This window comes from Odontesthes bonariensis, chromosome 3 (genome assembly GCF_027942865.1).
Source record: "Odontesthes bonariensis isolate fOdoBon6 chromosome 3, fOdoBon6.hap1, whole genome shotgun sequence".
NCBI classification, from domain to species: Eukaryota; Metazoa; Chordata; class Actinopteri; order Atheriniformes; family Atherinopsidae; genus Odontesthes; species Odontesthes bonariensis.
Genome location: NC_134508.1, coordinates 5372869 through 5392474, shown reverse-complemented (window position 1 = coordinate 5392474; position 19606 = coordinate 5372869). Strand labels below are relative to the sequence as shown.

Sequence of the window (19606 nt, the reverse complement as noted above, 5' to 3'; positions counted from 1 at the left end):
ACATCTATATCTCCTTGAGACATCGTCCGATCTGCACCGTATTTTTTGTGCATCATTACGGAGCAGCGCTTGACACGTTTGCGTGGTACATTTCTGACGTCGCTAAACCCCGCCCCCACAAAACAGGAAGTGATGGTAACTCCTTTCTGAAAGGTGACATATCGCTCCAACTTTGAACACGTGCCACTGGTGTCGTGCTGACGTGGACTGAAGACGATTTCGGAGATTCGTCGCACGCTCCGCCCGGTGGACGGGCGCGGGAGGCGCGTGACGGCGTCGTTGACCACGTCGGGGCGGCGGTGCCGGCAGTCAGGCGGTCGCAAGGCCGGAGCTGCGCTTGGCTGCGAGGGCCGTTATCACTGCTTGCAGTTCTTGTTTTTTTTGGTTCCATCCTGTGGGCTTGTATTAAAATGGATGCAGTAGTGACCTCCTGCCTGCGGAGGCGCTGTAGTGCCTTACCTTTATTACAACAGGGAGCGCACGCGGAAGGAAACCCGCCATTGAATCAAACTCGCAACGTGAGTGATACGCTAAAGTGCACTCTTTTAAAAAGGTGCAATTTTTTGTCGCATACCCGTCGTTGGTATTTTGTTGGAGGAATGGCGTACAGAGGACAAGGCCAGAAGATCCAGAAGGTTATGGTGCAGCCCATTGTATCCTTTTTATCGCAGGCATACGGTTGAAGCGCTTTGTAGCCTAATGTAGCATGTAGGCTAACCTTTCGGTTAGCTCCTATGCTAATCACTGCAATTTTTGTGAATGACTTTTAAAAGAATTACGAGGACTGACAGGTGCCCTTGCTTAGGTAGTTACGGTGGGTTTAAATGTCATACAGGTAATTTTACATCAATGTAAAGCATTCAAAGGACCGTTGTTTTAGAAAGTATCAATCGTATTTATTCTGCCGCGGTACGAGCATAACGTTGGCACGGAAAACCATTCAAACCAGGAGGTTTCCGATTTTAGCGCCGCTAACATTAGACCGTAATGGTGTTGAGTACTGTTGCTAAACATTTATTAATAATAATTTATAAATTATTTAATAATTCATTTATTAATAAAGATTTAAAACAAAAAATAACACAAGCCATAAACGTAGTTGGTTGCGCCTGGGATTTTTGCGGATCCAGAGCATATGCTTTGAGTGATTTAGAAGAGATTATGTGAATTTATACTTTTTTTTTTGTTTGTTTTATTCTTGACGTGGCTTTCTTTTTTACGTTTTTTTTCTTTTTTTAAATGGATAACGTAAGATCATCCAAAACGTATGTGCAGTTAATAATTATGAAGGTAAATCATGAAGGGATTGAAAATGAGTGATAGAAACGAAAAATGGAGCCACATGGCACTTTTTAGGTCATTGTATTCCAAATTGTCCAATGTTTTTGCTTTTGGTGTGTTTGTAGGTGCACATGTTTGCTTTTGAACGTTGAAATTCCTTGATTCCACAGTACAGAACCTCATTTTTAGATACCTTCAAAATGTAAGTAGTTAACACGTTTGCTATGGTTTATTCCAATTTGTGATTTCTGGGTCGAGTGTATTTCTGATTTTAATCTGCCTCTAATTCCCAGCGTTCACGAATCCAGGTCTGGCTGTATGAGCAGGTGAACATGCGGATAGAAGGCTGCATTATTGTAAGTTATTATTTCTTTTTCCTTTTTCTTTTGTAGCTTTTATTTGATGTAACAAATAAGATATAAAAATGGAACTGCATGATGTGAGAAAAAAAGGTATTTTAAAAGATCAGCTGAAAAGTGGGATGTGTAAATATATTTACCCCATTTGCTATGAAGCCTCTAAATAACATCTGCTGCGACAAGCTACCTGCAGAATTCACATAAAAAGTTAGATAGGGTCCACATGTGTGCAACCTTAGTGTCACATGGTCTCGGTGTATATGTACCTGTTCTTAGAAAAAGGCCCCAGGGTGCAACATTACTAATAAAGAGGCACTATTAAGCTCTTTATCACAAGGCCTATTTTTTTCTGCTTCCTATCTGAAATGACATACCCAAAATAAATTGAGTGTATCTTCACAACTACAAGGGCTGTGTGTATAATGTTGGTTTCAAAATAAAAGCTTAGACCAGTTAGATGACTTCAGAAGTATCCGAATTAAAAGATGTTACTGTGTCAAGAGTAAATCCAACACAGTGGAAAGTTAATTTTGTTATTTTTTTTTTATCTCTGCTTAAAAAACCCTCCACACAAATTCAAGTGAAAACCCCCTTTTTAATCATAGGATAGTCGCTTAATTCATCTAGGAATTGGTAAAGTAATACCTGATGAGCAACTGCAAAGGTAGATGCTAAAAAAAAAAGTCAACTTGAGCAGTTTTACAGATGTTTTGACACATATGTCCAGGCGGAACCACCAAATGTGCCATTTGGGAGCATTTTGACACCATATGTGCCATTTGAATTTTCTCGTGTGCCAGGATGGAAAGCTAATTCTATTTCCCCACTAGTGGTGAGATCAGGTGACGTGCGGTGATGGCGGCTTGTTCTTCATAACGCGATATTTAATTTTTTGTGGTTATAGCGACAGCACTATTATTATAACATTTTGAAAATAAAATGTAGCTGTCCAAACCTACAAGTAACGATAATGGTAAAATAATATCGGCAACAATAAGTTTGAACCAATTCAATTCATTGCAGGGAAGTGAGGTAGATGGATGTGTAATTAAACCCAAATTCAACAAGTAATCCATAACAAAACAGATTATGCATCCCTCCAATGTAATATAATATGAATCAGATTTACCTGAGCCATAATTGCAGTGCAGTCGTGTGAGCGAATCTTCATCATCGCTCGATGACTCCTCGGGGAAACTTTAGCACCCCCTTTTTTACTCTTTTCTCATCGCCATTTGTGTTAAAAGCGGTAAACAAATGCCTCGGCCCTGGTCAGCGGTGCTGCTCAGTGCGCTGCTCGCTCTGCTCGCTCATGCTTAAAAGTGTAATGAGGCTGAAACTCAAGGAAGGCATTAATCACAGAGACATCAAAGAGACCAAAAGTAACCCTGAAGGAGCTGGGTAGCTCCACAAAGGAGACCGATGCATTTGTCCATTGGACCACTATAAGTTCAACAGAGCTGGGCTTTGCTTAACAGGGGCAAGTAAAAAAAACATTGCTTACCAGAAAAACATAAGAAAACGCATGTCTTGTGCAAAGTCAGCAACCCCAGAACACCATCCCCACAGCGAAGCATGGTGGTGGCAGCACCATGCTGTGGGGTGTAAATGCACAGAAGTTCTTAAGGAAAACTGGTTTCAGTCTTCCACAGATTTAAGACTCAGATGGAGGTTCACCTGCATGTTTGCAAGCCATTTTATGAGTGCCTTTAAAGCCGGATGTGACTTTACCAGATTTGACATGCAAATTTATTTTATTTTTTTAGTAGACATGTACATGTTCAAATATCTAAAAGCAAAGGAAGGTTTTTAATTGTTTGAAGTCTGATGCCATTTATGATGGAGAGAAATGTGTCTACTGACGGCAGGGTCATTGAAGCGCCTCGATGTTTATTGAAAATTGGACAGTTGTCAAATATTTTTAATAAAAAATTATTCATAAACGGTGCAGAGCATCCAACAAGAGTAAGCCTCAAAGTCAGAGATTAGGATAAGATGCCAAAATGTTTGGCAGTGTCAATGGAACTGGTCGTTGTTGGCTCACGGCTCTTTTAACTGTTTTTAGGGTTTTGATGAGTACATGAACCTGGTGCTTGATGATGCTGAGGAGGTCCACATGAAGACTAAGAACAGAAAGCCCCTGGGTAAGAGAAACTATTGAATTTCACATTTGCATTTTAGTTTTACATATATAATGATCTTTAGTACAATATTGGACCAGTTTCATGGTAAGAAAATTGAGTAAACATAAAAACTGCATTCCACTATGACTGGCTTTAGGCTTTTAGCTTTTACTGCCATGAGTCAAAATACATGTAGGTGTAGAAGTATTTTTTAAATATTTCTGTTTTAGTTTATCAAAAGATATTAGACCTAAAGAAAAAAAAAGTGAATAAATGTGAGGAGTGAGCATATCATGAGTTTGCTAGTTTGTTCTTTCCTTCCCGTTTAAATGTGCCAAACTTAACAATGAACCAAGTGGAACACACTCTTGGTGGTATATATATATAATTTGCACTTTTAACCACAAACTGGTCACGGTTTAGCTGTTTTGTAAGTACGAGGCAGAGGTGGAAGTTGACACTCCTGAGTCAGCAGTGTAAGTGGTCAGAGCTGCTTTGACCTGTACGTGTTGAGTGGGAGGTGCTTCAGTGCAGCTCACCGCTCTTACAAATGACACCGTTGTCACCAAGTGGACTCTGTGATGTAGGTTGCTGTTTGTCAGCACAGAGCAGCCTCTGTTTAGTCTGTGCGGTGTGGTAAACGCTACTACCCAAGGACTTCACGAGCAAATTAAGAGGGTTAAAACCATAGTCGTACTGGTACAACACGGCATAGATCTCAACTCGACGAGCTGCATTTCAAACCCCTTCTTTGGAGCCCATAAGATCAAAATATGTAAAGAAAGTATGGAAGAAAAGGAAAAAAAGGAACAATTTATCTGTTTTGTTTTATTTGTCGATGTATGTCCCTGAAAAGCAGCTCCTTTTCATTAAGTTGTAAATCTGAAATCCTCAAACTGAAACTTAAAGCCCAATTTTGATGACTCGCTAATATAGCAGTTGTGTCATGGACAGGTTTCAGTATTTCAGGGCCGAACTGCAAGTTGGAGTTTACACTGCATGGTATTTTCTGTTAAACAATTTCTTTCAAAGTAACCACAATGACAAAATAACTTTTGTTGGTTGGTTCAGATGTCTATATGTAATTGGTGAAGGTTGCTGTATCGTGAAGATTGACAATAAAGTTCCTTTTGACATAAGGGAGTTGATGGGTAGCTCAGTGCTTTGCCCAGAGGAGAACTGACAGTTTGCATCTCTCCATCCATCATCTGAATTCTCTGATAGCTTCCACTTAGATTTTTTTTTCAACTCTTTCTTTCTGTCCATGTCTCCCAGGGAGGATCATGTTGAAGGGAGACAACATTACCCTGCTGCAGAGCGTGCCCACCTAGTGACAGTGAAGATGTCTACACATCTTTTTTTTGTTTTTGTTTTTTTCTTTCCTTTTTGTTTTTTGTTTTTTTTAAAGTCAAGTATGTTTGTGTTTGTAAGACATGAATATTCTAATTGTTTCTCTCTACCATACGGTCCACTTTGAGAATAAAGTTTCTTTTTTTCTTACAGATGTTGTTCATTTCTTCCTCTAAATTCTGTTTCTGTTCCAGTTGTTAGTATATTTGGGTAATTTGTCTGCACTGCCATCTAGTTGCAGACAGCACAAATGCAAAGCACACTTATGTAGGTCAAATTCACCCAACGGGACAAAAAGGATTTACATGTTATAGCTATTAAACCTCTTGGTTTTTCAATTCTGAAATGCAAGACCATGACTAGAAAAATGTAAGAATTTGCCCAAATTGTGCATTTTCATGTGTAAACGGAATACTTTGATGGAATACATACACGAACTATATAAAATCATTTATACAATTACTATCTGTAGAGCACACTTGTAACTCAACCACTGTGCTTGCAATGTTATGCTGAAGGAAAAAGTATTGTCACCGAAACCATCATCCGGCTAAATTATTGAACAATCTGGTCTGTTCAGTCTGCAATGTGCCGCTATCGATTAACGTAATTACGTAGTACGTCAGTACGCAACGTGTCCCTGTTGTAGTGACTGGGAAGCCCCTAGCGCGGAGCTGCCAACGCCCGGTGTAGTGACTCAATAGAGAATACGGTATGGCAAATAATGTATTTTTTTGTGTAATTAGACCGTCAAATTTTCCATTTGGTTTGTTTTAAAGTTCAAACATGATATTTACGGTGTGCATTTTATGGCATTTGGGTTGTAATAGCTTATTTGGATATGATATTTATCATCAGCATCCGCTAAGGCTGGCTGTACCATTTAGCCCGCAAAGCAAATTGGTGAGGACAGTTAGCTAGCAAAGCAAGTAGGCAGGTTCTTCGTAACATTCAGACTTAACTGTGAGCACATCTCCTGCGATGTCTGGCGACTATATTCCATATCAAATTAATCCATTTCTTTAAAACTACGTATTTCTCTTCGAGTTGAAATTAAGCAAGGTAAATTGATACTTAACTAGTTATCTAGCTAACGGGTTAGCTGGTTTGTGGAGCAGATGAATACATAACAAATGCTAGTTTTAATTCCCTTTTTAAAATTAAAGCGGTGTCCTCGATTTTTAGTTACGGAGATGAAATGGCAAAGATAGCAAGAAGAAGCTAAAACAGTGACTTGGGTTGAAATAGTGGTATAATTGTGGTTTATCGTTTTTTATCAGCCGGCAGGAAATAGGCCAGATTGAGGCCGGGGATGTGGCCGACCCGAAGTACAACTGCTGAGGCTATTACCCTCCAGCCATCAGTCATTTCTATCGGTCGCTTCACTCTAATTGAGATGTAGAAATATTTGTTAGATATAAGTTATAATATAAGTAGCGAATCGTCAGGCCATACGTGAACTACAAAGTATTCAAGTTCTATGTGTCCAAGTTGATCTAAATATATATTTAGTTGGTCCATTTCAGTTGAAATCTACGTGTTTTCGAGTCAACGATTTGACTTCTTGTATATGTTACGTCGGGCAAAACATATAGAGAATGAATCAAATCAAATTAAATTTATTTATATAGCACATTTCATGTACAAACAATTCAAAGTGCTTTACATAAAATAAAAGCATTGCAGCAGGGAGTGGAAGAAGCATTAAATATACATAAAATAATCATTGTTTTTAGTTATGTTTAATTGTGTGATTAGTTGTGGGAGTTCAGCCAGATTTTCAGAAGTATTCATTGCGAGAGTAAACAATACATTTCCCATTAGCAGCATTACGTTGTGGGGAATCACTTCTAACTCGGTCTCAGCTTCTTTCACTATTAGTCCATTTAGCTGGCTTGCCCTTAAAGTGCCTGCTGCCCTACAAACACAAATGCGTGGATTAAGTCTCAAAGCGTTATTTCAGCTGCAGCCACCCTCTGTTTGCCCATTGCCGTCAGCTTACTGTGTTGTTTAGCATATATTTGGGGAAAAAAATGTCAAGATTTTCTTCACACAACGCTTCATTAAGTTGTAGGACCGTATAGTACTATATTCTTTATACACTTTAGCACAGATCTTACGGTGATCATCGTGCAGCAAATCTCACTCTTAACAGATAACTTCAGATTGGTCCTGTGAGCACATCCTAAAATGACATGTAAGGCCGCTGATTTAAATGGTGATGTCGATTTAGTTGGCCTGAATTCTGATTTGCGGGTTAGGACATCAGGGTATTGATCTGCTCATGGAAAATTGAGACTGCTGGATCATGCACTAGGCAGTGTCACCAGACCACATGGTGGTCCGCTTTAAAAAAAACAACAAAAACTTCCTATTTGTGACCCCCATTTATTTATTTAAACATATATTTATTAACAGTGAATAACATAGAACAAGAAGGTACATACAAGAAAAAAAAAGATAATAATAGCAATAATAATTATTAAAATAGAATTAATAAATAACTGGAAGAAGAAGGGGAAAAAAAGGGGTACGTTTTTAACCACAAAACAAAATATCATTGCTTGTGTAAGAATCATGGTGGTAGAGAGATAAATAAATGAAAAATGTGAATAAATTAAATGCGTATATCTACATATACACACACATACATTTTATGTAAAGGTCTAAATGTGCATGCTAAATCAAAATAGTATGAAAAGATGGATAAATCTTCAGTTCATGACCCCCCATTTATGAGAATTTCCAGGCTAAATCAGCCCCAATCTTAACAGGATGCAGTCTGTTGCATTGGAGTAAGACCGTATTCCTGATAGCTTCCTGCGGGGAGTTTCAGTAATCTGTAGGAGATGCTATCATATTGACCGACATCACAGTCTGTGATAGTTTTATAATCAGGCTCAAATCTTACTCTTTGTTTCAACTAAATATTCAGTTAAACTAAACGTAATGGTCTGTCTGAAAGGATATCAGCTTCTGAGCCCGTCTCTGTTTTGAGTGCTGTGCAGCTGGCCCTCCACCTGAGCTCCGTTCCCTTGTTAAACTGCCTGCAGTTTTGTCTCTGCTGCTCCTCTCTTTGACACCCCACCCCCACGTAGTGCTGCAGAGCTCTGCAGTGGCTTAGCGCTGACGTTTTGTAACTTGTGGAGGAGAAACGGGATAATATTTTTTGCTAACTTACTATACGATGCGGTCCCAGGAGTCGATCCGCTCGTTTCTGCTGTTGTTGGTTCTCGTCTAGAGTCCAGGTTTGTCCAGGCTGACGGAGACACTTGGGTAGATAGCAGACTTTTTGTCATCGTTATAGACTGTTACATCTATGCTTTGGCCTGTAAAGGTTTCTGCCGGGCATTCTTCTCCTTATTCTGGTAGCTGTGGGGTCAGTAAATGTCTGTTGCTGTTTAAATCTGGTTGAAAATTCTTCCATTAAGCTTTCTTGTTTGTTTTTGGTGCAGACACGTGATTTTATAGTTGTTTTTTTTTTTTTTTTTAATGGTGTGAGAGATAACGATGTAATCAGTTTGCTGAATTCGTCCACCCCTATTGTGCTCATCGATATTATGTGCTCATAAACTAAACGAAACAAAAAGACAGCAGACACGTCTGTGCTCCTGGCATCCTCGTTAGTGTTGCTGCTGTGATGTGGACATTTATTAAAAGAGGCGCAGAGCGTACAGGTCGTGGAAAAAGATCTACATAAGCAAACCGATGAGACAGTGCAGATCTAATCATTCGTTGTATTCAAGCGGTTTTGTATCTCATTTGTTACATTATTGTATTCCTTTATTTGCCCCCCCCCCCTCTGTGATTGGCTGTCCTGTCTGTATAATTGGCTTCAGCTATTGAATAACCCAGCTGACCAGTGATTTCTACTGGGTCTGAACAGTCTCTGAATTAGAAAACTTCATCTGGACAGTTCCACTTCACCCCAGTCAGAGGTCCAGTTATTTATTATCTGCCCATTAACATCTCTTTGTTAAGTAGATGTCGACATTTTTTACTCTGAACTGGATCTCCAGTTTTCCAGTTACACTGAAAATTGCTTCCAACAACTGTTCGTCATTGACATATAATGAAAATGCCATCTGGTGTTTAGTTTTAAAAGCTCACCTGAAAAGTTGGCTAATCCTCAACAAATGCTTTTTCTCCTCTTGTGTGTCTTGCTCGCACTTAATGTTTTATACGCACAATATATAAAATATTTAAAAACACACGTTTAGTAATCCACCAAGATTTAGTGCTGTAATCTATGGGGGGGGAATACCACGTATAATTTGTTATTAAAGCTGTAACTGGATTTGTTTCACCTGTATAATGAAAAGGCAAATGGATGAAGAGGTGAGTCTGAAGGTGAGCTTGATGTTGGAGCCACTTTGCTGAATGAACAGTATAATGACCCCATCTGCGTTTGTGTCGTCGCCGTGTGTTGGCGAACACAAATGCTGAAATCAAAATATATCTGCCAGAGAACACAAATCAGTTCATTTTTCTGTCTTTATTTGTTTTGTTTTTTTAGTTTCTTATTGAATCTAGTGCATTTCCGTGTGTTTTAACAAAGTCGTATTTGTTTGTTCCACCAATAACAAAAGGACGCGTTCCTAACTAATGTTTGCTTTCTGTTTTGTTTTCTGTTCCAGATCTTGAATGAATAGTGAAGACTATAAAACACAGCTATGCAGACCATCAAGTGTGTTGTGGTTGGGGACGGTGCTGTGGGTAAAACCTGCCTGCTCATCTCGTACACTACAAACAAGTTCCCCTCTGAATATGTCCCTACGGTACGTGAGTGACAGACAACATTCAGCCCATGTATATATGTTTTAGGCACAGGAAGAATCTTTTACAATCTTTACTCTGGCTTCCAGTCAGTCACAGAATAGATTTTAAAAGCCTGCTGATGGTTTACAAATCCCAGAACGGTTTAGGCCCAAAATACATCTATGATATGTATGTTCAGAGAATATAAAGCCAGCAGAGCTCTGAGATCCAAGGACTCAGGTCAGCTGGTCCAGTCCAGAGTCCAGACTAAACATGGAGAAGCAGCATTTAGCTGTTATGCTGCAAACAAGTGGATCAAACTGCCAGTGGAGATTAAACTTTCACAAAATGGAGACATTTTTAAATCCAGGTTAAAAACATTTCTGTTCTCATGTGTCTATGCATGAAATCTGCACGATATCTTTGAATTTATCTTTATATTCTTTAATGAATTTTTAATGCTTCTTCCACTCCTTGCTGCAATGCTTTTATTTGATGTAACTTTGAATTGTTTTGTACATGAAATGTGCTATACAAATAAATTTGATTTGATTTGATAAGCTCCCACTTGACAAAAGATGTCCCACTTTTGTAGGTCAGAAACTGTAATAAAGTAACTTTTAGTTTTTTTGTGTCATCTGATTCTGTGTCGGTCTGCTGTATGATTTACAAACACAGAGGATACAACAGAAGACTGTGTGGTAATGTCAGTCGGATTAGCTGGGTGTCTTTAAATCCAGTTCATCATCCAGAGTCCTGGAGCACTGTGGAACAGCAGCAGTGTGTTTTCTGCTCTGCTGCCGACCGTGTGATCAGATTAGATCAGTGTTTCCCAACCTTTTTTGGCCTGAGTACCCCCTCACACATACAACGCGTGCGATGATTCTCCAAAAGTAGAGCAACACAGTGATTATTACATGAAAATCATTTTATTTAATATCCTTAACTTGAACATAAAATTCTCAGGCTTTCTCTCTCTTTTCTTTAACCTCAGTTGAATTCAACATAAGAATAAAAAGCATTTTCTTGAAATATAAATAATTAACCAAAATAGTATAAATACTAAATCAAAGTAATCTTCCTTTATCTAACTTAAACAAGTAACATGTCTCTTTTTTTTAAGAATACATGAACATAACTCATTTCTCTCTCTTTTTAACCCTTTATAACACTTAGAACCTTTTTCAAACTTCATTTGCGAAATTGGCATACCCAACTTGAAAGTAGCAGAGATCCCACATGGTTGTAGATACATGCATGTACTTGGTACCATTGGAAAGGTAACACTTCCAGGTTTATGCCTGAAGTGTCAATTGCATTGTTTTCAGTTGCAAATACCATGGCGTCACGTACAGAGAAGATCACACTACTGTTAGTGCTGTGGAGAGTGTTGTTCTTCGTGGTTGGGCTCAAACGATAGCTGACGGTTTCAGCTTTCAAACGGTATGCGGCATTACAATTATATGTTTGTGTACATGTCGTATGACATCAATTTCGTTAAAAATTTGTAAACAAAATGGCGTCAGCGTCCCGTTCACGGGACAGTGTGTGTTAAGAATACATTAACAGGCCTAACTCATGTAACATTCATCACAAAACTGGAGTCTCCTTCAAAAACAGTCCTCCATAAAAGTGTGACGCCTTAATAAATTAATAAAAAAACTCCCCGTGCGCCACGTACCCCCTGCAGTACCTCCGCGCACCACTAGGGGTACGCGTACCCCCGGTTGGGAAACACTGGTTTAGATGATGTTGAATAAGGCTGATAAACGGTGGATATATGCTTTTTTAAATGCCGTATCTTTCCAAACCCTTTGGAATAAAGCGTGTGTATGCTTCATTGCTGTATGATGAGTAGCTAACCTGGCTTTGCTGTGGGTGTTTCAGGTGTTTGACAACTATGCTGTAACTGTAATGATCGGAGGTGAACCCTACACCTTGGGCTTGTTTGATACAGCAGGTATGTTTTTCCTTTGTCCCTGTGTTTAATGTTGATTTGCGACACTGGTGAACCTGTAAAGTGAAACAGTTATCATCCTCGGATGAAGCATGCTGCCTTTATGAGTTGTCTTATTCGAGATAAGGGTGAATATTGGGTTTGTGTAGGTGTTCCAAACTCAGCTTTTCCTTGTGGCTCTGTGTGATTCTGCTGTCCCGTGTATCAACCTGCTGTTTACTTGTGTGCGAGTTCAACATGTATTTCTTTGGTTCGCTCCAGGTCAGGAAGACTACGACAGGTTACGTCCTCTGAGTTATCCCCAGACAGATGTCTTCCTCGTCTGTTTTTCAGTCGTGTCCCCATCCTCCTTTGAAAACGTCAAAGAAAAGGTACGTTTCATCCCTTTTCTTTTTCGAATTGCTTTTATTCCCAAGCTCTATATTTGGATTCTTGTGTAAAGTTGTTAAAAACAGATAGAATTCCGTTTAACAGTGATATACATATAACTTTTTTCCTAGTTGATTTATCTCTAAATTGATCTGTCTTTATGCTTGGATACAAGTCCTACAGTTAGATACCCAATTAACCAAACCTGAACATGAAACTACAACTGCTCCGGTGGAGGTTGTGCTTCTCAAAAAGGGGAGAAACATTGGCTGTGTTCGAAACCGCATACTACATACTACATACTACATACTACATACTTGCAAACTGCATACTTCCATTCTGCATACGTCATACTGATCGATCAGACAGTATGCAGAGCGTTTACCCACAATGCATTTCGCTCCTGCCCGAGCCGAAATCAGCCGGCCTGAAGCTGATTTCGCTTAAGCTCTAAACTCTGTAAACTTTAGCAACATTTGAAACATTTTCAGGAGAGAAAGTAGTCGTTTAGATCCCCAACGTGTTGAAAACCTGACAAAATACCGGCTGTTTACAATTTTGTTCCCACGAATTCGGCGCTACTAAAGCTAGCCGCAGTGAGCAACGCACTTCCTGTTATTTTCACAAAATAAAATACCCGTTGCCTTTTATCATAGGGAAAGCCATTACGATACAATTGGTGCTTTTGTTTTGAAAACAGGAAGTGAACCTACCCTCGTTGTAGCTAGCTTGAAACTGCCGTTTTGACAGAAAATGACAGGAACAGTAGTAACCTCATGATGCATACCCAACATTTCGGAGAATCTAGTATGCGTTCGGGAACTTCTCGCTTACTCAAACTGGCATACTAACTCAAAAAGTTAGTATGAGTAGTAGGAGAAGTATGCGGTTTCGAACACAGCCATTGTGTCTCTTCTTATGAAACTCTTGTTTCATGTATGTCGATATTGTGTTTGTATTTCCAGTGGGTTCCAGAGATCACCCACCACTGTCCAAAGACGCCCTTCCTTCTAGTCGGGACCCAGATCGACTTGCGGGATGACCCTTCCACTATAGAGAAGCTGGCTAAGAACAAGCAAAAGCCCATCACCCCAGAGACGGCCGAGAAGCTAGCAAGAGACCTCAAGGCTGTGAAATACGTGGAGTGCTCAGCCCTCACACAGGTAACAGATGCATGTAAACACACAGGATTTACACCATCTCATACACACCATCTTGGACTTGTGTGATTGGAAACCTCAGTGGCAAGAACTAAGAAAGTGGAGGAAAGAGGAACAGGTCCACGTTTCCTCTGGCCTTTGCACGTCGCAGCTGATGCATGCAGGTTTTGTTCCCTTCAGAGTGCAAGCTTGTGAGCTTCTGTTTGGTGTTGCTGATTGTAAACGACATCATTTTCATTTGTTATCATGGTTGACGTGAGCAGTCTTCCTATAACTGTATCTTGGCTGTTTAACTGCTGACGTATTTAGCGTTTGAGCCATGAAATGACCCTCCATGGCCAGCACTGCCGGGATGTCTAGCCGCTGGTCGGTGGCGTGAATTTGTTAGTCAAAAAAAAAAAAATCATGCAGATGAACTTGACGTCCACAAAGTTCCCCCAGTTTTGAATGCTGCTGTATCCAGCAGGGCTTAAGAGCTTCAAGCTGAGTTGTAGAAATTTCCTGACTGGACTTTAAAGGGATAGTTCGCCTCTTTTGATATGAAGCTGTATGACATCCCATATCAGCAACATCATTTATGAACATGTTCTTACCCCCTGCTGCGTCCTGTGAGCCGAGTTCCAGCCTCGTTTTGGCGTTGATGAAGGTAGTCCGGCTAGTTGGCTGGGGTCACAAAAATAAAGCGTTTTGCTTCTCAAAACAATATGCGATCAACAGAGTAATACATTTGCATCACAAAATCGTTCATCCAGAAAAAGTCAGACCTCACAATCGCTTGGCCCTATTTTCTCTCCCTTCGTATCACTGCCTGCTGTGTAGACCGAGCAGTAAACACCGTAACAGGTGCGGCTATCAGCAGGTGGCTGAACGCATTAATATGAAGGTAGAGATGCAAATGTTGTACTCTTTTGAACGCATATTGTCAACACTACCTTCGTCAACACCAAAACGAGGCTGGAACTCTGCTCACAGGACGCAGCAGGGGGTAAGAAGATGTTCATAAATGATGTTGCTGATATGGGATGTCATACAGCTTCATGTCAAAAGAGGCGAACTATCCCTTTAAGGTAGGAGTCAGTTTATGTGTTCTTTCCCTCTTACTCATCAGAAACCCTGAGGGGGTTTCTCAGCATAGGGCCATTCACCCTCTCTGTAAATCTGTCTTCCACTCCCAGAGCCAAAGGTTTGCAGATATTTACAGTGCCAGAAAGGGCACAAACACCAAAAGTCTGCCCTCAGTGGCGACTTGATATTCGTGTTCCTCCGTTAGACCGCAGCTGAGGACGGGCTTCACCTCACAGTTCTGCATGAAAATGTCCTCGGTCCTCAGCATGAGAGCCCGTGGAAGCGGCGAGCCGAGTGAACGTGACTCGGTCTCACGTAGACGGAGAACAATAGTGTTGATGAAATTGAGATGTAGCCCCCCACCCACCCCCTCCCTGCTCTGCTCCTTCCTTCCTCCTCTCCCTGGCACAACACTTGCATAGCTGCAGATGTCATTTCCTGTTTCCTGTCGGGGGAACTCGACACGGTGTCCCAGCCTCACTTCCAGCACGCCGTTAAACAGCCGCCTGTTGTCGTTCCCGTGCAGCCCGCCTTGTTACCCCTGCATGTGACTCTTGCTGTGCACATTGCATCTTCACACAGTCCTGTAGCTCACATACCTTTTCTCTGTGTTTCCTCCATGTTCTGCCCTGATTTTCTTGCCCTGTTCCATCTCTCTTTCTCTCTCTCTCTCTCTCATTGCTAATCAAACTGCTGTTCTCTTCCCTCTTCTGTCGTTGTAGCGGGGGCTGAAGAATGTATTTGATGAAGCTATCCTAGCTGCCCTAGAGCCACCTGAGACGCAAAGAAAGAGGAAATGCTGTTTATTTTAATCACTGCTCTTCCTCATCGTTCTCATTTGACATTCCTTTACCCCGTCTCTCCTTGTTTTCCTCCGTATAACTCTTCATACTTGCCAATAATGACATCTCATCAGTTTAATCTCTTGCTGTATCGAGGTGCAGTTGTACTGAAACCTTCTGTGGCCTGATTAACTGACCGAAGGCCTTTCTGTACTTCCACCGGCTGCTTAGCGTTCTTTACATCTTAACCCCGTAACTGTCCGACTCCACCGCTTCCCTCTCAGTCTCGCAGCTTTGGCCCTTTGTTGTAAATGGATGCCATTGTGTGTGTGTGTGTGTGTGTGTGTGTGTGTGTGTGTTGTTTGAGTTGGTCGGTCTTGTTCTGACCGCTTACTTTGGGTGTTTGACAGATCTCAACACTAAACAGAGCTTCCATCTCTGGCACCGATGTATTTTTGTACTTCTACAGTTGATTTAACAGAAGTTGGAGTGTGACTGTGGTAACGTTCAGGACTCAGATCATATATATAAGAGGTGTTTGGCCTTCTGACAGACTAACCACCGGACAGTTTTCCTGTTTCCTGTCTTACTGATCTGCTTTAAACCCAAAGACACACTTGATGTCTGCTTTGATTTATTTGGCCATACTTTGGTCTATATGTGACATTAATGTGATATATGCATATTGTGCATATATTGAAATCCAGATAATAGTAATCAAACAATCTTTAATTGTATCAGGATCACTTGTGAATGAATTAATAAAGAACAAATGAACTTGCTCTCCTCTCTGGCTCCCTTCTTTTTCCAGCTTTTTGAGAGAAGAATGTTGAGTTAGACAACACAGGGCAGCTGTGGTTACTGAGCTCACGGCTCAGTGCCAGATAAAGAGAAGTGGGTCATTTTTTGTTGGGGGGGGGGGGGGGGTTCAGTGTCCTCTTTTTATTTGTAAAATTCACAACCATTGAAGTCGAACAGAAAAACAAGTCTGTGGTGCAGAGTCAGGGGTTGTGTTCCGTTTTTTCCTCCACTTACTTGTTTGACTTGCCTTTGATTTCAGCAGCACTCTAACACGCATGCTGTTTGTGTTTTTGATATTTTACCCTCACTGAGACATCCGCACGGTGTTCTGTTCGGCTTTTTTTTTTTTTTTTCCTATCGCAGTTCCTGAAAAAATGTCTTGCTGGTTTATAGTTTTGTGTCTGTTTCCATCCTCCCCAACAGCTACCGCATCCCCTTTAAACGAAGTCCGATGCAGTTTTTTTTTTCCGCCCTCTGTTAAAGGGATAGTTCGCCTCTTTTGACATGAAGCTGTATGACATCCCATATCAGCAATATCATTTATGAACATCTTCTTACCCCCTGCTGCGTCCTGTGAGCCGAGTTCCAGCCTCGTTTTGGTGTTGACGAAGGTAGTCCGGCTAGTTGGCTGGGGTTTAAAAAATAAAGCGTTTTGCTTCTCACAACAATATGCGTTCAAAAGAGTAATACATTTGCATCACAAAATCGTTCAACAGAAAAAGTCAGACCTCACATCGCTTGGCACTATTTTCTCTCCCTTCATATCACTGCGTTCAGCCACCTAGCGACAGCCGCACCTGTTACGGTGTTTGCTGCTCGGTCTACACAGCAGGCAGTGATACAAAGGTGGAGAAAATAGGGCCAAGCGATTGTGAGATCTGACCTTTTCTGGAGAACGATTTTGTGATGCAAATGTATTACTCTTTTGAACGCATATTGTTCTGAGAAGCAAGACGCTTTATTTTTTAAACCCCAGCCAACTAGCCGGACTACCTTCATCAACGCCAAAACTCAGCTGGAACTCTGCTCACAGGACACAGCAGGGGGTAAGAAGATGTTCATAAATGATGTTGCTGATATGGGATGTCATACAGCTTCATGTCAAAAGAGGCGAACTATCCCTTTAAGCTGCTGCGTTCTATTTGGTTTCACTTTAATTTGACCGGTATGTCTTTGCACTCTTCCCTCATTGTGTTTGTATGTTTGTGTTCACAGAAAGGCCTAAAGAATGTGTTTGATGAGGCGATATTGGCTGCATTGGAGCCCCCAGAGCCCAAGAAGAAACGCAAATGTGTGCTGCTATGAGGGGCTCCTACCTATTCAAAGCACACACACACACACACACACACACTCACTCTCACACACACACACACACACATCTTACGTACAACCATGCCCCCCCCCCCCAATCCTTGCTCTGCTAAGGCTGATTTACAACGTTGTCCTCCACAAGGACGACTAGACAGAAACCAGCCGACCAAGTTTCACATAATTCTCTGCAATAATAAGAAGCTCCGCCCCTCTGTCTGAGTTTGGGACAGAAGATGAACCTAACGTGGCCAACAGGCTGGTGTTGGCGCCGGGTACGGCGGCACGTCCATAAACCGACCTCGCACACCAGTAGAAATCATTCTGTCGAGCTTTGGATAGCTCAGTGTGACTAAAGTCAGTGCTGTGGCCTCATGAAGTGTTAGATGCTCAGCCGTTTAGTTGTTTTCAGCCAATCTTAAAGGGTTTGATGGATAAAAGCCCCGCCCCAGCCCCTTCCCAGCTGCCTAACCGGTGGCTGCTCATGCTGCTGTTCCTGTCGCCTCTGTTGACGAGCGCGTCCATCACCGACCACCTTTTCTTTGTTTTGTTTTTCCCCCCCTCAACACTACTCCTACACATGCTAACAGAGTAGTGTTGTTCTGTTTTGTTTTGCCAACACCCCGTCTCTCTTTTTTTTTTTTCCCCCCCCTCAAACACGAGAAATGTCTGCGATATTTATTCCATGTTCCAAATAGATGCGCTCATAACCACTAAGGACACTGAAGGACACTGTAGGTGTGGCAGTGTGGCCATTTGGGGAAGAAAAAAAACAAAAAAAAAAGAAGCTGTCTCAAGTAAGACACTGAAATTGGTCAATATCGCTTACTCCCCTCAATGCAGACTTCCACAGTGCAGAGTCGCAGTCCATTTGGAACGTGGTGATCACTTGAAGAGCTAAAGGCATCCAGTAGTAACGGGCTGCTAGTCGACCACAGGAATTGGCCTTTTTTTAGAAGCAGGGAACTTAAACAGTGTTAGCAGAACAAGTGGTGTGTTCTTCATGCGTTGTCAGGGACCAAGGGAGGGTAAAGCAGAATACTGTTGTAACATTTCCATCACCTCACACTTAGAGCGGGTACAGCAGAGACATCCCCCGTTGGAGGTCCATTTAATTTTTTTAGGCCAATTTGAAATGATTTTCCCACCAGATTTCTGTGATTTCAGCGCATCGTGTCCAGGCTGCACGTCGGAGCTGCCTGCTGTACCCTTTCAAACTGTCGGGTGGTGTGTGTAGCTGAGCCTCGGTCTCTGATTGAAATGATAGGTTTAACAAATGTAATTATAATGTAAGCTGGCACACAATGTCCACTTAGGCTCCAGGTGTTTTTACCAAAATCTTTTTTTTCTTCATTATTTCTGTTTGTGCTGTTCTTTTTTTATTTTTATTGTTATTATTATTAAATATATATATATATAAATATATAAAAAGGTTTCTTTCACTCCTTTTACATTTAGGGGTCGGAACTCATCTGAACTCTTACCTGCCAGTTTATACCGAGAAAACTCTGATTGGTTAGTTGAATAAAAACCTCCAAATGGCAGAGAGACTGTTTGGTTAGTGATGATTTGTAATTGGTTGTTTTTCTTTGCTGGTGGCTTAGAGTTGGGTTGACATCCAGTCCAAGTCAGTATGATTATTATTATTATTATTATAACCTGTTGTTATTTTGGTGCAGAAACCAAATGCTTTGTCTAAAGTCTTTGTTCTTTGTATATGCATTCTTTTCAAAAATATTAAACTTATACCTTAATTGCCTTTACCACTTTTCCTTGGCCGTTCATTTTCAGTCTACGGGACAGACGTATGATCTTTGGCTGAGTGGAACTGTTTCCTTTGACTTAATTCTTTCTTTTCTTGTTTGGCCTCAATGGATTAAAAACTCCCTCCATCCTGTGGAGGAAAAATAAAGAAATAAAAAGTCTCTTCCAGCACTAATAAGAAGAATCGGCACCAGATCTATTGGTGGACTTTGTTCCATGTGACTTTCATGTCACATGGACCTGTTATTTGTTTTTCTTTCATATGTAATGGAAGTTCAATTGACACAACAACAAATGGCAGCAAGCTGTCTTCAGGTGATGCTTGGGTCACTGGTGGCGTCATAGCTGGGTGAGCCTGTTGTTCTGTGTGCAGCCAGCAGGAGGAGCTGTCCACTCAGACATACATGAAGGTTTTAAATGTTCCCAAATGTGACGCCATTCACCTTCTGCTGTAGCATATTTTACACCTGTTCAAAGATTCTGATTTTTAGTGACTTCACTGACTTTGGAAAATCTAAACAAAGGTTAT

General features: G+C 41.0%; 2 protein-coding genes across 3 annotated transcripts; both read left to right on the top strand.

Moving 5' to 3' along the window:
- Positions 1–472: 472 nt before the first annotated feature.
- Positions 473–5265, top strand: snrpe (small nuclear ribonucleoprotein polypeptide E). The gene is made up of 5 exons (XM_075460127.1): positions 473–653; positions 1457–1483; positions 1575–1637; positions 3706–3784; positions 5039–5265. Exons 1-5 carry the CDS (start codon positions 600–602, stop codon positions 5092–5094), a joined length of 279 nt encoding a protein of 92 aa, XP_075316242.1. The 5' UTR covers positions 473–599; the 3' UTR covers positions 5095–5265.
- A 482-nt stretch (positions 5266–5747) lies between these two features.
- On the top strand, positions 5748–19076 carry cdc42 (cell division cycle 42). 2 transcript variants are annotated; one of them, XM_075460125.1, is made up of 6 exons: positions 5748–5825; positions 9751–9891; positions 11759–11831; positions 12090–12199; positions 13163–13360; positions 17221–19076. In XM_075460125.1, exons 2-6 carry the CDS (start codon positions 9787–9789, stop codon positions 17308–17310), a joined length of 576 nt encoding a protein of 191 aa, XP_075316240.1. In that variant the 5' UTR covers positions 5748–5825; positions 9751–9786; the 3' UTR covers positions 17311–19076. The 2 variants fall into 2 exon arrangements, with proteins under 2 accessions (XP_075316240.1, XP_075316241.1); XM_075460126.1 differs by lacking the exon at positions 17221–19076 and adding an exon at positions 15145–16094.
- The last annotated feature ends 530 nt before the right edge of the window (positions 19077–19606 follow it).

Coding starts and splice junctions, on each gene's coding strand:
- snrpe (XM_075460127.1), top strand. CDS start 600: ATGGCGTACAGAGGACAAGGCCAGAAGATCCAGAAGGTTATGGTGCAG. Junction 654..1,456: donor AGGTTATGGTGCAGCCCATT/GTATCCTTTTTA, acceptor TCCACAGTACAG/AACCTCATTTTTAGATACCT. Junction 1,484..1,574: donor TTTTTAGATACCTTCAAAAT/GTAAGTAGTTAA, acceptor TCTAATTCCCAG/CGTTCACGAATCCAGGTCTG.
- cdc42 (XM_075460125.1), top strand. CDS start 9,787: ATGCAGACCATCAAGTGTGTTGTGGTTGGGGACGGTGCTGTGGGTAAA. Junction 11,832..12,089: donor GGGCTTGTTTGATACAGCAG/GTATGTTTTTCC, acceptor GGTTCGCTCCAG/GTCAGGAAGACTACGACAGG. Junction 12,200..13,162: donor TTGAAAACGTCAAAGAAAAG/GTACGTTTCATC, acceptor TTGTATTTCCAG/TGGGTTCCAGAGATCACCCA.